The sequence below is a fragment of the Dendrobates tinctorius genome, unplaced genomic scaffold (assembly GCF_039654945.1).
Source record: "Dendrobates tinctorius isolate UK_male_01 unplaced genomic scaffold, ASM3965494v1 ptg000104l, whole genome shotgun sequence".
Lineage (NCBI taxonomy): Eukaryota > Metazoa > Chordata > Amphibia > Anura > Dendrobatidae > Dendrobates > Dendrobates tinctorius.
The window spans coordinates 6,932,378-6,954,566 of record NW_027361772.1 but is presented as its reverse complement, the minus strand read 5'-3'; the positions used below and the strand labels follow the sequence as shown (position 1 = coordinate 6,954,566).

At 40.1% G+C, this 22,189-nt stretch overlaps 1 protein-coding gene across 24 annotated transcripts in view; it reads right to left on the bottom strand.

The window, feature by feature from the left end:
• Positions 1 to 22,189, bottom strand: part of CAMK2B (calcium/calmodulin dependent protein kinase II beta) — a 179,406-nt gene that overhangs the window by 147,826 nt on the left and 9,391 nt on the right. For all 24 annotated transcript variants that reach the window (XM_073588655.1, XM_073588654.1, XM_073588652.1 and 21 more), the window contains exon 2: positions 16,134 to 16,228. In XM_073588655.1, the coding sequence (XP_073444756.1) occupies positions 16,134 to 16,228 (95 nt within the window). The remainder of the gene's footprint in view (positions 1 to 16,133; positions 16,229 to 22,189) is intronic.

Here is a 22,189-nt window from a genome sequence, read left to right as displayed (position 1 = left end):
GGAGCTGGATGTGGCTCTCGACCCTCTCTCTAAGCTGAATGTGGCTCTCAAGGTCAGAAAGGTTGGGGACCACTGCCCAGCCTAGACTAATTCTTGCCAAATTATGCTTTCCACCAAGACTGAGGAGAAGCTATTGAACTCTCCCTTCACCTTATTGAATAACCCTGTTTGGGCTTCACTTTACCACTTTAATAAAATCATTGAAGGAAGTGCAAATCATTGAAGGAAGTGCAAACAAGACACATGAAATGAAGACAGGTAGGATGCTCTGTTACTGCCACGACTTACTGATGACATAAATTATGCTGTAACAAGCAGGATTTTATAAGAAACATGCAAGGTCTAATTAATTAAGAAGGTAATAAAAAAAATATAAGTAGGCGGCAATGGTGCAAGAAAAGCAACAGCAATGACATTGTCTGCAAAAGGGCCCAGGGACTCCATCCTGGCATAATATTCGTTAGAATCTGGAACCTGTCGATACCACATTCTCTCACTTATCTAATAGGCTTAAAGGAGACAAAAAAACTAGCTATACATAAATATCCTAGTCTTCATTCAGACCAGTTTGTGGGCATACTATAAATCTTGAACTGTCAATATTTCACTACATTTTTGGTATTCTTGATTATTGCAAAATCTTTAACAGGTTGCCCACCAACCATGTACCTGATACCTCTGCTATTACTAACGCCAGGCTCCCCATCTCCCTCCTGCTGCTACTGGCTCCCTCTGTTCTGTGTAACAGGTTATCACAGTAACCCAGTGGGCTCCAGTGACATCACGCTTGCTGGCCTTATGGGGTGGCTCAGGCAGCTGGATGCCACTTTAGTATTCAGGTAACTGACGTTTAGGCCACTACCATGAACTGCTTTGCTGCGCCAGCTCTGCTAATGCCTCCTGACTTACCCAACTCTCCTATAATTCTGGGATCTCTACTCTATCTGAGGATCTACACTACTGGGCGTCCAGACATTCTCAGCACTACTATGTCACCGGGCTATGCTATATTGCTACAGTGCTCTTTCTGATATACACAGCTTTGCTGCATCTTTGGAGTCTACTAACAGGTAGGAGGAGGTTTGCAGGCCTCTCATCTGGCCATGGAATACTTACATGACTGCTGGACCAGAGTACTGCAAATCAATTTGCTCATCTCTAATAGGTAAACTCAATTTGCATAACCAGGTACCCACCAGCAGGGCAAACTAATAGTGCTAAATTACAAATACGTGTATGCCTGTCAGCAAACAGGGTGTTACGCATTTGTCTTAGATCTGGGTTTTGCTTCCCTCACCTCGGTCCACTAAATTCTGTTGTGCTCCATGTCAGGCTTTACAGATGGCTCGGTGTGATCCCACGTGAGCATCCACCAGGGGCTTATATAAGGCACATCACACACAGACCTGTGTCTTGGTATTAAGACTTTAGTGATCCTTATTTCTGTCTGTGGCCTTCAGTATCAATGATACCTGTCTGCTGTCTCCAAGGCATCTCCTGGCTCCCTGAGGCTTCCAATCACTCAGTCTCCTGATCACCTGTGGGTGGTCTCCTGTACTTCTGTTATCTCTCTCTCTCGCTTGCCTCACCTGCCTTCTGCACTGAAACCCTTGGACCGTGTGCTCACTTGGACATTGTGCTTGGAAGATTAAGTGAGCCTAATACAGGGATTTTTCCGTAGGGTGAGAGGCACTAACCTAAATCTAGCTTCCTTATTTGCTAAGTTTTTCTTTCATCTGAAAAAGTCAAACATGGTCATATGCAGAGACATCAAAAACATTAGTGCACATATTCTAATGCAAAAACGTGATTTGTTTAATAAAATACAGTACCTACATACAGACGTTTCGGTCTTATGACCTTCATCAGTGTACGTAAGGTTGTACTGTGAGCTCAAATTAAGCTGGGCATAGAACTAGAAATCCGATATATGAGGAGGCACAGAGGGCCGTCTCTCGTTGTGTGAATATAGCAAGTGGACGCGGTATCCGCCGCAAATCAATAGCGCCGATGAAGGTCATAAGACCGAAACGTCTGTATGTATGTACTGTATTTTATTAAACAAATCACGTTTTTGCATTAGAATATGTGCACTAATGTTTTTGATGTCTCTGCATATGACCATGTTTGACTTTTTCACAAGTGTGTGCCAAGTTTTTGTATACAACTAGTTACGGATTGGGATCCTACTTGTGCACCACCAAAACACCATAGGGTTGTGCCAACGGTTTTGTCCTGTTTCTTTCATCTGAGGCAAATATTGAATTTGCAGCCCTAACCATGTATGGTGTTACCCTGACCAAAGCAGATTGCTTTTTTGGTGCTGCTGTCCTGGTATCAAACACCCAAGGCTACACCATTGGTTTATGAAATATGGTAAAAAAAATAAGTTTATAGAGAAAACACAAGGAAACAAAGGGATGGATCGGAATCTAGGACTCCATTGCTAAAGGGGGCAACTGTGCTACCCATGCTATACTATGTCATACAGCAACCCCTCTAGCTGGAAAATCTTAATGGTGTTAGAGACACCAAGATGTAAAGTGGCGCAGGTGCCACGTCACCTTGATAACAGAAGATCTCCGTAGTTACTATATTCATTCCATTTTACAGTCCCAAAAATAAAGGTGCTTGTACCAATAATAACGACTGTAATATATTAACCTCTCAATGCTGCATCCAGAATGAAGCAGAGACTGATGATGCCGCATGTTGAGCTTCTTTTCATCACGGTAAATTATTCATTCTTCAACCACCTTCCTACTCTCCACCCATAAACTTCTAATGATTATTCACAGCTCAATTCTTCTTTCCTAAGCAATATATCCGGAGCCCTCATACAGATACTATTTAGGGCTCAGGCACTGGCGCTCCTGTATATACCTAAAATCCACTATATTACTCATACAACATGCCAATAAAACTCATTACATCAACACATTAACCCCTTCACTACCAAGGGTGGTTTGCACGTTAACTCCCGGGCCAATTTTTACAATTCTGACCACTGTCCTTTTATGAGGCCATAACTCTGGAACGCTTCCATGGATCCCGGTGATTCTGACAATGTTTTCTCGTGACATATTGTACTTCATGTTAGTGGTAAAATTTCATTCATATAACTTGCGTTTATTTGTGAAAAAAATGAAAATTTTGAAAATTTCACAATTTTCCAACTTTGAATTTTTATGCCCTTAAATCACAGAGATATGGCACCCAAAAAACTTAATAAGTAACATGTTTACGTTACATCAGCACAATTTTGGAACCAAAATTTTTTTTTGTTAGGAAGTTATAAGGGTTAAAAGTTGACCAGCGATTTCTCATTTTTGCAACACCATTTTATTTTTACGGACCACATCACATTTGAAGTCACTTTGAAGGGTCTATATGATAGAAAATACCCAAAAGTGATGCCATTCTAAAAACTGCACCCCTTAAGGTGCTCAAAACCACATTCAAGGAGTTTATTAACCCTTCAGGTGCTTCACAGGAATTTTTTAAATATTTAAAAAAAATGAACATTTAACTTTTTTTCACAAAAAAAATACTTCAGGTTCAATTTTTTTTACTTTACCAAGGGTAACAGGAGAAATTGGACTGCATAAATTATTGTGCAATTTGTCCTGAGTACGCTGATACCTGATATGTGTGGGGGAACCACTGTTTTGGCGCATGGCAGAGCTCAGAAGGGAAGGAGCGCCGTTTGACTTTTACAATGCAAAATTGGCTGGAATTCAGATCGGACGCCATGTCACGTTTGGAGAGCTCCTGATGTACCTAAACAGTGGAAACCCCCCCCACAAGTGACCCCATTTTGGAAACTAGACCCCCCAAGGAACTTATCTAGATATGTGGTGAGAAGTTTATAACGTACAGCGGTACAATTAAAAAATCATATTTTTTCCACAAAATGATCTTTTCACCCCCAATTTTTATTTTCCCTAATGGGAAAATGGAAATAAATACATTTTCTTTTTATTTTATTATTTTTCCCTAACTAAGGGGGTGATAACGGGGGTTTTGATTTACTATTTATGACGGTTTTTATTTTTGGCAGCTGTCGCACGCTAAAAGACACTTTTTATTGTAAAAATAGTTTTTGCATCACCACATATTGAGAGCTATAATTTTTCCATATTTTGACCCACCGAGTCATGTGAGATCTTATTTTTTGCGGGACGAGTTGATGTTTTTATTGGTACCATGTTCGGGCATGTGACTTTTTTGATCGCTTTTTATTTCGTTTTTTGGGACGCAGAATTTACAAAAACCAGCGTTTCATGAATTTCTTTTGGGGGGTGCGTTTACGCCGTTCCGCGTGCGATAAAATTGATAAAGCGGTTTTCTTCTTCGGGTCAGTACGGTTACAGCGATACCTCATTTATGTCGTTTTTTTATGTTTTGGCGCTTTTATGCGATGAAAACAATTTTATATAAAAAATAATTATTTTTGCATCGCTTTATTTTGCGAGCTATAACTTTTTTTTTGCTGATGATGCTGTATTGTGGCTCATTTTTTGCGGGACAAGATGATGTTTTCAGCGGTACCATGGATATTTATATGCGTCTTTTTGATCGTGCGTTATTGCACTTTTTGTTCAGCGGTATGATAATAAATCATTATTTTTTGCTTCGTTTTTTATTTTTATTTTTTAAGGGGTTCGCTTAAGGGGTTAACTAATGGGACAGTTTTATAGGGCGGGTCGTTACGGACGCGGCGATACCAAATATGTGTACTTTTATTGTTTTTTTTTTTATTTCCAAAAAATGAATTTATTGGGGAATATTTTTTTTTTTTTATTATTTATTTAGCGATTTTTTAAAAATTATTTTTACACTTTTTTTTACTTTATTACAATGTCCCAGGGGGGACAAAACTGTCATGTGACAGATCGCTGATCTGTCACATCACAGATCACTGTGACAGATCAGTGATCTGTCACAGGCACTGCTGCAGGCTTCCTCATGCCTGCGCTCTGCGGGCAGTGAGGAAGCCAGCTTCCTGCAGGCCCCCGGAGGTCCCCGCCGCCATATTGGATCCGGGGACCTGCAGGAAAGGAGCCCCCCGCAGCAGCGCTGCACATTGCGCTGCCGTGGGGGACTCAGGGAAGCACGGAGGGAGCCCCCTCCCTGCCGATGCTTCCCTTTAACCCCCGGTACACCGCGATCGTGTTTGATCACGGTGTACAAGGGGTTAACGTGTCGGGGGCGGTCCGTGACCGCCTCTGACACATTGTGCTGGGTGTCAGCTATGATAATTAGCTGACACCCGGCTGCGATAAGCGGCGCTCACCATGTGGGCGCCGCTTATCGCTATGACGTAATATTCCGTCCATGGTAATTAGGGCCCAGGGCACATGGACGGAATATTACGTCCAATGAAGGAAAGGGGTTAAAGAAGCACTCCTCCTATCAAAGCTTTTAATCTCTTAATATATTGCAGTCATCATATTATATAGTGCTGTGTACTTACAATTGCTCATTTTGCTTTTCTACTCAGTTAATTCTTCTCTTCTCCATTAGGTCTATGACATCATATGATTAACAACAGGCTATTTGAATCTTTCTAAGCTCTGCACAGAAACAGGAAGTATAATTTCCTTGCATAAGACTGCACCTCCTCTTCAACCCCTGACCCAGCTGCTCCAATCCTCCCCCCTGCCAGGGCCCTTGCAATGATGCAGAATTGTAGTTTTAATGATAACTCTTGCAGGGAAAAAGAGACCTTCTGTTTCTACAAAGAGCTTAGAAGGATTCAGCTAGTCTGTTTTTAATCATGTGATGTCATAGATCTGAAGGAAAAGAGAAGAATTAACTGGGTAGAAAGGCAAAATGAGGAATTGTAAGTGCACAGCACTATATAATATGATGGGTGCAATATATTAAGAGGATAAAAATGTTGATTGGAGGAGGAGGAGAGGTTCTTTAATTCCGCTTTTCACTCAAGGCCTCACTAAATTCTGAAAGGCAAAAATATTAGAGGTTAAAAATGGTGCACACCCCGACACGCGTTTCGGATATAACCCTTTGTCAGTGGGTGACGAAGGATTATATACCCTGACGAAAGATTATATCCGAAACACATGTCTTATACACGTGTTATACTTAATTATGACCTCGTGTTCGGTGCTTTTCTGGGGTTTTCTGATTTATTCCAAATAGTTTGCCATTCCAATCCTAGCATGCATATGTTATCAACTCCTGTAACATTAAATATCTAATGGTATATATTGTTTCTGACATATATATTGCTTCATCCAGTCTTTCTGCTTATCGAGAGTTCTATATATATAGAAAATAAACTATACAACTTTTGTGTCTCCATAACTGTACCAGTCTTAAAAATCGTGTTGTGAGGTACCACACAATGATAACGGTAAAGACAAAACCCATAAAACAATGACAGAATTGAGGGTTTTTTTTTTTTCAACATTTGAATTACCATTTTTTTCACATTATGTAGTAAAGCGAATGGTGTCATTCAAAAGTACAACTTGTTCTATAAAAACACAAGCCCTTCTACAGCGATGCTGACATAAAAGTAAAAAAGTAAAAAAGTTAGGACTCTTTAAAAAAACAAAACAAAAGCTCAAAAATGATAAATCGCCTGTTTGGGAAGGGGTCATGCTAACATAGTATGTACATAACTTGCAACTCCGTCATGGTCCCACATCTCTATGAGCTATAGTCAGATAGGTGAAAACATTTAATGTTGTCTTATTGCGGTTTTATTTATTGTCTCTTTAGGACAGCTGAAATGTCCTCCTCTCTATAATTGGGATTAAACCAAAGTCTTTTTTTTTTTTATTGAGGTTGAATTAATTTAATAAGCACAGTAATGACCTTGTATATAGATCAATAATGGCTGGAGGAAGGTGAAGAATTTTCTGTCTCTAGTTGCCTTCTAAAAGCCTTAGAGTGTGTACGATATAAGCCTAAGTATGTCAAATGCAAAATTAGCTCTAACTTTATCTTTATGAATAACCAGAGCTCATGAAAACTGGAGCACCTTCATCCATGTCATAAATACCCGGTGTCCCACGAAGACCCATCTGCGCAGAACGAGGGACTGTTACAGCAACCAATCACGCTTCTTAATTTTTCTAGGACATAAATAAAGGTACCTTATAGTTGACGATGTGCATTATAACCTATGTAGCCATGAACCAATTTGTAATAAATGTCCTCCTGTATGATAAAGTGCATGTGCAGGGTGACGATATGCTACCCATGCTATTAGGATTTACCCAACAGATGTTGGCAACTTACTCAGATGGCGGCTGTTGTCAGCATTTTATATTGTAAGTCCATCTTACCCGGCTTCCCAAAGGTAGTCTCATTAATAATCTCATTCCACCACATAAAATCCTAATCAGCAATTGCCGAAAAGATCACCGGAGTAGATACGTTTTCTCTCTGGTAATGACAGGTTCAGGGTCTATTCACAAGGGTCATTGTGATGGTTTCGGTATCTCTTCCCTAGAGAGATGGTTCATCCCACGATTCCTACATTTTGCATTACTTCCGTTATCAGCAGTTCTCGATTTTTCTTCTATTTTTGCCATTTCCGCTGCAAATCCAACTTGCTCTCTATTTCCGGATTTTCTGTTGTCTTGAACAATGTTATCTAATGTTTTGATCTGTTGTAAAGGAACTTTAGGCAATAAAGCCTTGGACCAACTACTATTTCTGAACCGCTTATAGGTAAGTACATGACAGTGGCAGATTATAACATGGGTGGTTTGTGCCGTTACCCATGACCGCCCTAGAGATTTTAGCCACAAAGCTATGCAAAAGTTTTACGAAGGTGTGGAAAAAATACTCTCAAAATTAGTAAAGTTAATAGTTAATATTTATCAATTAGCAAAATGCAAAGTGAAAGAACAAAACTGAAATATAAATCTTATCAAAATTTGCTGTGACCAACAGCACTAATTCTCCTAGGTTCACTTGTACTTGCACACAGTATTTGAAGAAACTCAGCAGGGAGGATGCTCCAAACATCTCGGAAAATCAACCACAGATCTGTGGATGTCGCTTGTACAAATCCTCCTGTCTTTTAATTTAATCCCAGACAGACTGGAAGATACTGAGATCAGGGCTCTGTGGGGGCCGTATCATCGCTTCCAGGACTCCTTGTCCTTCTTTACACTAAAAATAGTTCCTAATAATAATAATAATAATAATAATAATAAATTTTATTTTTATAGCGCCGACATATTCCGCAGCACTTTACATTTCAGAGGGGATTTGTACAGACAATAGACATTACAGCATAACAATAATCACATACAGTAGATTATAGCAAATACCAAGAGGAAAGAGGGCCCTGCTCGCAAGCTTACAGTCTATGAGGAAAGAGGGAGACACGAAAGGTGGGTGGTAACAGTTGCCCTGATTGTATGGACCAGCCATAATGTTAGGTGTGTGACAGTACGGACACAGAGGGCTAATGGATGCATAAAGCATGTGGGAGAATGATGCGGGGAACCTGGTTATGGTAAGACTTTTGGCTCTGCCACACAGGGATAGATTAGGTTAATGTGTTGAGGCGATAGGCCTAATGACATTGGCTGTATGTTTTGGGTCTTTTTCCTGCTGGAGAATAAATTTGGAGCCAATCAGACGCCTCCCTACTAGTTTTAGATGATGGATAAGTATCTGCCTGCATTTCTCAGCATTAAGTACACTATTAATCCTGACCACATATTCAACTCCAATTGGTGATGCAGCAAACATTCAAGGACCCTCCACCATGCTTCACTGTTCCTGGAGACACTCACTACTGTGCTATTATCCAAGACTTTCTGTTACAGTCAAATACTTCACATTTTAACTCATCAGTCTAGAGGACCAAATCCCAATTTTTTCGACACCCCAGTTCCTATGTTTTCATGCATAGTTGAGTCACTTGGCCTTGTTTCAATGTCAAAGATATGGCCTTTTGGCTGCAAGTCTTCCATGAAGACCACTTCTGATGAGGCTTTTCCAAACAGCTCTGAGCTGATGGCACTACTGGGCATATTTTGATTCTGAAGGAAAGTAAGCATGGTATGTCTTTAATCTGCTGCACTAATTTTAATTCTGCTGTGTCTATGGTCCTCCACATTTTCCATTTCTTGGTACTGCTTCAAAAAAACTGAACCATCTTGAAATCCCAGTCTGCTTTAAAATCTTTGCCTAGGAGAGACCTTGCTGATGCAGTATAACTACCTTGTGTCTTATTGCTGTGCTCAGACTTGCCATCATGTGACCTGTGACATGAAACTGTCTTCCACAACCTCACATTTGTAGAAGAGTTTGGCTGTTCCTCACAAGATTTAAGCCTCCTACACACCTGGTTATGTTTCAATGAATGACTGTGATTGAAACTAAATGAGTAAATCATGACTATTATCACCTGTTTGGTGTAATTGGTTACTCATACACTTGACTATAATCCTACAAAATTGTTGTCTTTGTGCAAGTGTAACTGGAAGAATTGATGCTGTTTTGAAGGCAAAAGGCGGTCACACAAAAATAGTAATTTGATTCAGATTTTTCTTTTCTTTATTCACTTTCCATTTTGTTAATTGATAAAAAATAAACTGTTAACACTTCTGTTTTTTAAAAGCATTCTTACTCTGCAGAATTTTTGCCTGTCGCCAAACCAATTAGGGAAGGTGACGTACATTGTGAAAGTACTTGGATGGTTTTAGTTTTCTTTGGTATTAGTTAGTCATGGGAATAAAAAAGGTTGTGGAATTGTTCTCATTCACATGGGAGTTGTGGTACCCCCCTTCTCACCTCCTCTAGTTTGGTGTACTTGGTTCCCCGCCTGGGAGGTTTATAGAGCTCCTCACCTCTTGCGCCTCCTCTTCACCAGCTGCTTGTGACACAGTTTGCTGTCCCCGCCACTGGCGGAAACAAACAGAAGAAGGCCCCTGTGCAAGAACAATATATGGGCCCTTTGCAGCCCAATAGCTCATCGTAATGCATAATTCCAGGTTTTGGAGGTGGAAATGGGCCTCCCACCTCTTGGGCCCCTGTGCGGCTGCACAGGTTGCATCAATGGTATGTCTGCCCCTGCATCCCTCTCGCCCTTTAAAAAAAAGTTTGTACTCTTAATATAATGTATGTGGATTTTGATTCTTGTTTCTGTGTAAAGTTTTCACCATTCAAAGTCACAGCCGGTGGTTGGCGTTTTAAAAAAAGGATTACAAGTGGTCATCCTGAAGATGGACTCGCCCTTTGGGAGTCCAGAGGCTGGCATCATGATACATTTAGGTTAATAATAAAGGCTGTTAAGCAATCTGTTGTTTTAAGGAATGTTTACAATATATATAAAGAAAAAGAAATATAAGCTGTGATCGACTTCTGTTCAATAAAAGGTTATTTTGTTTGGGAGAGTATACTTTATTCATTGTCGGGTTCTATGGTCATGATCATGATGGGTGCTACTATGGTCTCCACAATCTTACACAACTGCCCAAGCCTTTTGTGCAGTATTGTACGGTTTACTTTTTCAATCTTTTTGCATAAAGTACAAGAAACTAAAGCAAAACCAAAGAAATGAGCCGCAACATATGTTGGCATTAACGCAATGTTTAAGTGCACATTCACACTGTGGCCATTTAACAGACAGAACCCAAGATAAAAACAAAGTTAGAGTATACACTGAAGTATGTAAATATGTAAATCAGTAATCGTACATGTAAATAAGATAGGGTACTTAGTTAACACTATTTCGACACTTGTAGTTCACCTCACTATGTATCGGAATAGTCGGGTCTCGGTCCTGCTCTGCCCCATCTATTTTGATGTCTGTTGACACATTGTGAGGTGAACTATAAGAGTTAGGGTCCATCCCGTCTGTATACACCTTGTTGTGGTGGGATGGCATTTTAGCTCATTTCTTTGGTTTTGCATTAATCTACAGGTCTAGTCTGGGCTCTGTATTAGTTAAGGGCCTGGTCTGGAGTCTGTTAAATGTATTTAGAATTATAGTTTTTTTCTGGGGTCTGAATATATTTAAGACCCTGGCCTGGGGTCTGAATTTATTATAATTTCTTGTGTTGTCTGTGGAAATGAAGGCCTAAAGATGTCTGAGCAGGAAACTCTACGGTAATCGGGAGAGGTTGTCGGGACTGTGTGGGCCTAATGGAGAAGAAAAAAGGAAACAGCACTGACAAGACGTTACTTGTGAGTCACTGGTTGAACAGTGTAGTATGATAGTAGCATAACACAAGAAGGCTGATACTGTCAGTGATAATTGAGCATTGTCAGCAGCATAGGGGAATAGTAATATCAAGATGACAATGCTCGCTCAGCAAGATGGAGTTAACTATAGACGCAGGGTGGTGGTGGGTAAGGGGGTAAGTTTGGAGAGCAGTCTGTGTGATATACAGTCTTTTACCGTAAATTTGCCACTGGTTCCTGAATATTATTTTTAGCCATTATATGCGCATAGTGTTATGGGAATAACTCATTTTTCAAGACCGAGCAATTCTAACTACAAACTTGAAGGGATGTGAGAAATTCACTATTTCTTCCTCTTTCATGCATACATCCATACATTGACCACAGCAGTCCTTCGAACCGGCTGCTAAACTGACTCTGGCTCAGAAAACACGACTTCTTGTGTTCTGAATTAAAAAGTATTTGCATCTTTTAGGCATGAATACAATTAAAGATATGAGCAGCGCCCCGGCAGTACAAGGGCAAAGTTGAAGTGCAGCATTGTGATGAGGTCACCAGATCATGATGCTGATGATACTGCTGCGCCACAGAGGGTGTTAGATGCGGGCAAGATAAGCGCTCTGTATTTGAGTAGTTTAAGGGCAAAGTGTGAGGGGACAGTATGATCCGGGATGAATAGTGTGAGAGAGGCAGTATGGGATGGAGGTACAGTGTAAGGGCACAGTATTTAGGGTACAGCATGGAGAGGGTTGGCTTGGGGGTACAGTGTGAGGGCACATTATTTGGAAGACAATATGGAGAGGGGCAGCATGGGGGGACAGTACGGATATAGGGACAGTATTATAGAGCAGTGTGGAGAAAAGAAGAGCATGGAGGAAACCAGTAGAAAGTGAACAGCATGAAGTGTGGATGGTGTGGATGTCGTAGTTCATAAGGGGGACATTGTGACAGGTATAGTTAATAAGGGGGGATAGTGTGGCAGCTGTAGTTCAGGAGAGCTGGTGTGGCACTTGTAGTTCATAAGAGGGGACAATGTGGAGCTTTTAGTTCATAAAGGAGACTGTGGAGGGAATGTTTTATAGAAGAGGACAGTGTTGAGGCAACGTATCATAGAAGGGACATTGTGGAGGTTAAATTTTATTTATGGAGCCCAGTGACTGACAATTATTCATCAGCATAGCATGAGCGTATAGTTTTATACAGAAGGCATTATAAGGACACTGCTATTTTTAAGGGCAAGGTTCTGGGATGTGCTGTAGAAGTCCGGAGAAGAGGCAAATCTGCAGAGATGAGCAAATAGTCATCATGGTGTAAGGACCATATGGAGAAAAAGGGATGAGAATGACTCTAATCAGAGAAGATACCATCTGTAAGATACCTGGATATCTGGATATAAATGTTTATTTTTTAGACAGACTGCATCTAATAAGTCCAGTGGTTACTGTATGGTCCGTTGTATGATCATGTTTGATAACAACTACCCCCAGGGTCTCGTTACTTTTGTTAAGGCCATACTGGGATTTCTAGATCCATGTTATACAAATGTACATGTCAGCGGCTTCTGATAGTTCTAGTACTATATTAATGTACTGATGTTAGTTCTGGTGCTATATTAGTGGTTCCGATGCTGTATTCTTGTACTGAAGGTGATTCTGGTGCTATATTCACTTACTGATCGTGGTTTTGGTACTGTAATGATGTACTGATGCTTTTTATGATGTTGTTTCTGTTACTTTATTCATGTAATGATGATGGTTCTGGTGCTGTATTCATGTATTGATGATGCTTGCGGTGCTATATTTATGTACAGGGGGTGGTTCTGTGCAGTCATCATATGCTCAAATGAAAGGCCTGTTGAAGCACTATATAATGTGAAACAGATGTTCCTTGCAACACATCTCATTTACTCCCTGCTCACTGATGTGCACTTATTGTGCACCGTGCAGCACGGTGGCTCAGTGGTTAGCCAGTGGGTTTGAATCCCACCAAGGACAACATCTGCAAGGAGTTTGTATGTTCTCCCCGTGTTTGCGTGGGTTTCCTCCGGGTTCTCCGGTTTCCTCCCACATTCCAAAGACAATACTGATAGGGAAATTAGATTGTGAGCCCCATCGGGGACAGTGATGATAATGTGTGCAAACTGTAAAGCTCTGCGGAATGTGTTAGCGCTATAAAAAAATAAAGATTATTATTATTATATGGATATTCACCAAAAAGAAGATTGTATCTACATGGGGTCAGTGCTATCCATTTTCTTCTTTCCTTTCATTTGAAATATTGTCTCTACTGCCTATGGGGATTGAGCACCACTCAATAGTAGATTGCAGTGATATTCATGGAAGAATCAGGCGTTCCTTACACAGTTCATATTTTCTGGACATACAGAGAGTGCCAAATTTATACTTTCTATTTTGAACTATATTCATGTACTTATGACAGTCCTGGTTATATATTTATGGTTTTTTGTGCTGTATTCATGTACTAATAATGGTTCTGAAGCTCTATTCATGTATCGATGGTGGTTCTGATGCTGAATTTGTGTACTGATGATGATTCTGGTACTGTATTCATGTACTGATGGTAACTCTGGTGCTGTATTAATATACTGATGGTGGTTCTGGTGATGGATTCATATACTGATGGTTGTTCTGGCGATGGATTCATATACTGATGGTTGTTCTTGTGGTGTATTTCTGTACTGTTGGTGGTTCTGGGGCTGATATTAGCACTTGTTCTCTACCATGATATGTATAATATACTGCAATACTATAGTATTGCAGTATATAGTATAAGACACCGTATGATCAGATTCAAGTATCCTAATGGAACTGAGAATTAAAGCAAAAAATACAAAAAGGTAAGTATATAAATAAAAACTCGCATCACCACCTTCTTCTTTGTTAAAAATCACAAAATTAAAAATAAACATATTTGGTGTTGCTTCATCTGTAGAAATTTGTTCTTTCAAAATGATCAAAATATAAAATAATTGGAAAAAAAATCAAAATGTCAGAAATGTGTTTTTTTTTCTCACCTCTCCTCTCTTAAAAAAGTGAAATATGTCAATTGTCTTTTGTAAACTACTGTTGAGACTGTATAGAGTTGTTTGTTTTCATGTTACTACACAATTCCCTTTTCAGCAGTTATTAGTTCTTTTGAACCTGTTGATATGTTTGTTTTTGTTATGTATTCTAAAGCAATAAAATTGTGAATAATAAAAAAATGAACTAATAAATGAAATGTTTTGTGCACTCCAAATTGATATTAATAAAAACACCAGCTCAGCACACAAACAAGCCCCACACAGCTCCATGGAACGAAACATAAAAATGTTACAGGTCTCAAACAATGTCAACACGAAACAAACTTTTTTATTTTAAACGTCTATGCCAGTGAGATTTTGGTGTCCACAACCCTATATATAGTACGCTCTACTGGTCCTTTGACCACTTATGGTAGATGGTGGCCACCAAGCCAAAATAACCCTTTTAAATGAGTTGTATGAAATCAGGGAAAGAAGGAGAAGTGCCATAAAAGCCAAACACAGCATCAGTATCACCGTTTTAATGGTCAGGGATAGAGATGACAGATTCAATTCAATGCAAATCGAATTCTTGTTGTATTTTAGGGAATCCGCTGAACCTGGAAAATTTGAAAGTCGCTGTCATTTTACACGTTGTATCAGCCGCAGGATTACCCAACCTCGGTTTGTAAGAAAGTCATGAAACAGTGAAGAAGTTCTACAGACAAGCGGTGGATACCACGTAACTACCAGACACGTGTATGCATTTGGACTCTTGGCAACCGGGGTTTCCGGTAATGCCCCTCTTATTACAGTCTTTACAATACAGATACGTGTCGTTCCTATGCACATAGGATTCCCACGAATCCACTTCACTGCTTTCAGTCTGTAATTAATGAAGGCCATTTGTGGCTGAAATATTTTACTGTGGCTGCATTAAAAAAAAGTCATCAAAATTCATCTTTAAATTGAGTGCCTAGTTTATTATATTCTACAGACAGTGACAGCTCAGATGTGAAGAACAGTTAGGGCCCCCATACACATTACAACAAAGTCGGCAGAACTTGCCGATATCCACTGACTCGCCAGATGGTGTAATGTGTATAGAGGCGTTGACTGACTGATGGTTGGGAGATGTTGAAACACTCCTTGAAATAAGCTGCTGGTGGACGTGTCGGTCTTCTATGCTCTCTGTGAGAACGCCGAAGTGTTCGGTAGAACGAGCACTCTTGTGTATGGGAGAGTCGGCTGAGATGGATGTCGCACGAACAATCCGCCCAAAGCATAGACTAGCCTACAGCCATCAGAAGTCTATGGCCAGACTTACCATCCGTTTACCCCTAGCCTTATATTTCCTTGGTTCCTATTTATTTCTATTGGGTTGAACCAATTGTATTACCCATTTCTATGGTTATGGCGGTGTGACTTTACAATAGTTTGTTTGTAGTCACCATTGAGCCCAGATCTTAAAGACAGAATATCAACAACATATAAATTAAAGATGAAGGACCGAACAGCCGCAAACCTCGCAAAAGAGGTTTTTCCAGGGCAGTCAACCTCTGTACTGTGATTACCCTGGGCATGCCCAGGTGCCATCCATCCTCTTGATCCCTTGGATAGGCTACACCAGGATAATGAGGCATGCGGATAGCAGGAGCTTCTCCCATGGGTATGTCAAATAATGAGTGCCGCACAATTATATATTGGATTATATAATGGCTACTGCAGCATCATGACGACGTGTGGTTCATATCCTAGTGATAAATCTTCTCATCCTGATCACTTCTTTTAATTAATCATTATTTATTATAGTTTTCTATTACCTTATAATTCATCCTAAAATTATTACACAGTTTAAACCTTCACTTTTCTTTAGAATTTCTTCTTTTAGTTCAGAGCAAACTGATTTTTAATTTTTATTGTCACTTACCCCTTGCCGATAACTTCTTGGTATTTATTATCTTTGCTGCATATTCATGCCCTGTGCAGAGCTTCACACATCTTCTGACCACTGAGAATGCGCCCCTAGAAATAACAAGCAGACAGTTAGGGGCAATAGATCGCCTTTCATTACAACGTCCAAGCATCTCTTTAGTGCCTTCCATGGAATGTGGCACAGTTTGGCACTTTTTCTTTCAAGCTGCAGATTATAGAGAAAGATCTTCTTTAAACCTCTGTTAAACATCAGCATAGACATTTGGAGGCACACTATGTACCCTTAGGCCCTGATTCATCTACACCGGTGATTTTTTTGCCAGCCTTGATGGCGAGGTGGGGGTCCGATTTTGGCACAGCTAGAATAAACAGATGTGAAATGGAAAAAGTCTCAAAATTTTGAATCAAGTCAGAGTTGCACAAAAATGTTGCAACTTTTCGAAGCAATTTACACCAGAATTATGGCTAAATTGCTTTTAAAAAATCAAGACCATCCTTTTTTTTTTTTTATATGTGCTGTGCTACAGTATTATTCAACTTCCCACTTTTACTGGTCTGTAATGCAACCAGGTACACAGGCTCGGACTGGCCGACCGGGGAACAGGTGACCGGGGAACAGGTGAATCCCCCAGTGGGTGCCCATCATCCTATATGGGCAGTAGTTGGAACAATACACTTGGTTCACTATGTACAGACAAAGACAGAATCTCATCTTTCATTTAAAGGGAATTTGTCAGCAGCTTTTTGCTATGTAATCTGACAGTAGTATGATGTAGAGACAAAGACCCTGATTCCAGCGATTTGTCACTTAGTTTGCTGGGTGCAGCAATCATCTCTGTTTTCTCTGTTGTAGATCTAGCAGTACTCAAATGCTGAGCCCTGTATAACCCTTCCCACACCACTGATTGGTAGCTTCCTGTGTATAACCCCACCCACACCACTGATTGAAGGCTTTATGTGTATAACCCAATCCACACCACTGATTGGAAGCTTTATGTGTATAACCCCGCCCACACCACTGATTGGAAGCTTTATGTGTATAACCCCGCCCACACCACTGATTGGAAGCTTTATGTGTATAACCCCACCCACACCACTGATTGGAAGCTTTATGTGTATAACCCCGCCCACACCACTGATTGGAAGCTTTATGTGTATAACCCCGCCCACACCACTGATTGGAAGCTTTATGTGTATAACCCCACCCACACCACTGATTGGAAGCTTTATGTGTATAACCCCACTCACAACACTGGCAACTTTCTGTGTACACTGTATATTGGCAAAAAGGTGACATCCGAGTGCAGTGTGATATTTCAAGTGTACCCATAGACATCTATGGGCGCGTGCGATCCCATTCTCGGATGAAATCGCAGCATGCTGAATCGGCATGAGAAAATACTCACAGATGGGACCTCCCCCATAGTTTAACATTGAGCACAGTGCAATCCAATTTTTTATCTGATTGCACTCATCCGATTTCATCACAAGTGTGAGCGAGCCCTAAGACTTTCATCAATTTGGCCCGAATGTCATAATTTTTCTCATTTTTTTCATGGACCCCATAGACTTGCATTGTGGATTTTGATCCATCCCTTGGATCAAAATTGGACATGTGTTTTAGTTTATCCACAGACCAAAAAATCACGGACATTTAAATTGCCTCATGAACAACCAAAGGAACGAGAGTGATCTGTGAAAAACACAGAGAGCACTCAAATGTGAAAACAGGACATGTGAACGAGGCCTAATGCTGGAGTGCTTAGTTGTATCGCAAAATAGTTATTCTTCTCCTTAAACAAATCAAATTAACATATTCCCTACTGTAAGTAAATAAGTAAAAGCAATAGTGCTTATAAATAACATAGGATACTTAGTAAACATTGTTTTTGATCAAAAAAGTGTAAAAGCCATCCCACCGCGACAAGGTGACCCACAATAGAGACGGTCCTAACCTCTAGTGTTAAAACCTTACCATGTGTCAAAAGTGACTACAGTGTGAATAAGGGCAGAGCAGGATGGACCAGGTCACGAACAGTACAGATTATAGGGGGAAACTCACACGATCACTGAGAGGTGCATTTTGAACCAGCCCATGTACGTGTCCTATAAGGAGACCTAAGTATACTAGTGATGGGGTCATGCTACTACCTGTGAAAATGTTAAATTACATTATCAATCTGAAGAATAAAATGATCAATAAGAACAAAAATGCACAAAAATATAAAAGCAAATCGGAAATCCCCCACAAATCCCAACTCTCCTACCTAAATCTGTTCCCTTCCTTTCATTCTATTTTGTGTCATATGACAAATAAAACTGATAGATTTAAAAAAAAAACAAAAAAAAAACAATATTCTCTACAAGGCCATTGAAATAAGTCATTCATCCCTTCCTCTACCTCGTAATCCACTGTGTGGCTGTAAGATATCTGTCTGCAGCAGGAGCCTCCCCCCATTCTAGCAGAGTGTGTTTCAGGAACTTGCTTCAGATCATAAGGCCAACTATATTTCCTGATGACTTTTTTCATTCATTTTTTAAGTTTGCTGTTCTTCTAATAGTATTTCATCTGACATTCAGTGGGACGGTATCATTTCTGCTACCATACAGTTGTTGGTAGATGGAATAAATCATCTACCTGCAGAAAAGAATTACAGATCAGTCAGAGATATGAGCGTTAGAAATCAGACGGACATAGCTGCCCCATTACGAAATAAATATTCTTCTGTCAATACCGAGTTACCATGACACGGCAGTCTGAGTTTTGTTGGATCTAAATCTATTAGACCTGAACGGTCTGAGGTACTGACTTTGAATGCCCATATCAGAACGGCTGTATAACCCTTTTTATATTCTTGAGAGTGAGAGAGTCTGAGCTTATTCATGAGATAAATTTAATCTCTGCTCACCTAGCGTACTGTACTGAGCAGTGTGAGATTTGAGCAGCAGCAGGGAAGAGGGACACTGAGGAACTGTCAATCAGGCTAGATGGGAGGATACTGAAGACCTGAGCTCTCTCATTATTATGTTGGACTCCTAAAACACTCATTTATAATGTCAGCCATTCTGAAATAAGATTTTTTTTAAAGTAAGTGCACCAGCCTCACTAGGTCCAAGCAATCTATTTCATACTGTATACAGTTTGTATTGTGAAATCTAGTGGCAGATCCTTCTTTACATATATTATTATTTATCCGGGTTGGCATTTAAAACCTATAACAACGGGGTCAAAATCACCACATCATAATTAGTGCTATTTTATCGAATCTTGGAAGCGGAAATTAAATTCAAGCGGCCAAGTACTAGCATCCAGATATGTTTGGCTAATTTATGTATCCTTGATCTGATATATCTGTGTGCCATGAGGAAAAAATGGCCTCTAACAGATTTCTGAACACAAATCCTCATGACCCTCAACAGATCAAGGATTTAAGGATTTGATAACAGCTCTGGCAATTGAGTTGTAGATTTTATTTGTAAAATGAAAAACTAAAATCTGCAGAAATTCTGCACCTAAAATCCGAGCATATTTTCCTCACTTATTCATCCCTTTCAAAAACGGAACAAGACAATGATGGAATAATAGTTTTAATCTGTGAATTTTGGGTCCCCAATGAAATGACTGAGTAAAATTTGCACCAAAAAGGGTACATTTCCGCAACAGAAATTGAGGTGCTGCAGATTTTAAAGCACTTTTCAGTTGTTTTTTTTAATTTCAAAACAGGTGAAATCTGAATGTGGTCAGGAGAATGTACAGTATATTGCATCTTTGCAGTCACAAGACTGCTCACTTCCAGCACCGGCAAAATCCTGACAGTCCGTACCATGCACGCCGTGAGGATTCACAGGTGTGCAGTAACATAGAGTGACTGCAGACTTACGTCCCAAACCTGGACAACCTTTAAGTTAAAACACTCTGCTAGCACTGTGAAATGCTGCAATTTTTTTGTCTGTAAAATCCATATGTAAAATCTGCACCAAGTATATGAAGTCTGAATCATGCCTAATCAAAATTCACCTTACCTTAGCTCCTGCACTAGGTATAAGATATTGTTAATGTGGTATCCAGAGTCTTCCTATTGTAAAGCGACCATGGTCGGTAGCCATGGCCAAGCTGCTACTTCATAACACCCTGGCACTTTACAGGAAAAGATACACTAGGTCTTGTCGGGATGTTGGTAAAGTGAAGACCTTGCGCCCGTGCAAGTCGCCTTTAGCCATTGGCATTGGATGGCCAGGAACACGAAATTCACAGATTAATGAAGGAGACTTCTGTTCAAACATGGGGACTTTATTGAACTTGATGAGGGTTATGTACAAGGAAAAGCGAGTACACAGTCTTAAGCACGTTTCCATCACAATGAAAAGCATCTTCACACACATTGTTTCCTTCCACCGTAGTCTACTCCAGGGACGGTGAAACGCACTGTTTCGCCCTACTTCGTCACAACCCAACTTCTAGGATACAGTCCTAATCATCGAGTTTCTCTCTACTCACTCAGTGGTTCCACGTCCTATTACCATGAACGCCTTGGATCTACTGCTCGGGACCCTCACTGGTCCCATACTCTCAGTCCTCTTTGGGTGTGTTATCTTCAGCCCTAGCAAGCTCTTGGGTTTCTTGCAGCACGTCGTCCTATCCAAGGACCCCTTAAAGGTGGAAGGCCACTCTGTCTCGTCAGTAATTCTCTTCAAGACCTCACTATCCCTGTCCACACGTATCTTTATGCTGTGGCTCACCCTTGACAGCACTGCACACTTGGTACTTCTTCAGACTCTAACTTCTGTCTAAATAACCAAGAAACACAGTCCTTTCCTTATCACTAAGCCCTCCCCCTGTGTGCTATTTCCAACATTGACTCTCTGACCCTGCATTCTGTTGCTGGGCAGACTTTACCTTTCACCTACATTCTATGCAAACATTACGACACATATCTATGTCATGCATTGCATCACTATACATTAAACATTACCAACATTACCTACAACACTGCTATACACTATGGATTACATTATATTATCAATACTCATCACACACACACATATATATATCACAATATCTATAAAAGACGCTCTTCTTCGCATAACGCGATTGGAGTCTCCAGGGATAGGAACGCGATGGTCATTGTCCACGCCTTTTACACTATCCTCAGTGCATGGCATCTTAGAAGGTACTACAAGACTGGAGTTAAGAAACAGTGCCAAGGCAGAGGTAAAAATATTAGGGAAGGGCAATAACGACTTACTTAGGACATTTTATATGACGAGGAGTAACCAGAAGACTCCATGATGTCTTCCAACATCACAGCATAGTGATGAGCGAGCGTGTTGAGGATAAGAAACAAAGTTCATACTTTCAAATTTCAATTAAAAAATAATATCCTTGATATACTATTGAGTGGTATCTGTTTATTTACGGAAATGCTAAGTTGTACTCTGATAATAAAGCGGTAATTATCCGTAACTAACATATTTCCATTGGGTAGATAAATTAATGCATTTGTCGGACTGGCAAGTATAGATTCCTGCTCCCATGTTCCACTGTGGATGTGTAATTTACTGACAGATAAAAATGAGCATAGCTATAAAATGGACAGACAATTGGGTGGCTAAACTATGATGATAAAGAATGCAGCCTAGAGATTTAATGGTGGAAACGTCCTTTGACCGGAACAACCACTTTTATTAAACCTAATTTCATATGATTTTTTAAAGTCAACAAAATGTGTAATTTTTACCTCACTATTTAATTTTTTTGCTTGTTTATTGGGACACAACAACCTTTTTGAATGGAAAGGAGGTGTTATGTCCCACTGTAGAAAGGGTTCTTTACTGTAAGAGTTGTGAATGTAAATAACCACGAACTCAGGATCTGGGTGATTACAAGGGAAGCTTTGATGCTTTCATAAGGCAAAGCAATACCGTGCGGAAAAAAGTATTTAGTCAGCCACCAATTGTGCAAATTCTCCCACTTAAAAAGATGAGCGAGGCCTGTAATTGACATCATAGGTAGACCACAACTATGAGAGTCAAAATGAGAAAACAAATCCA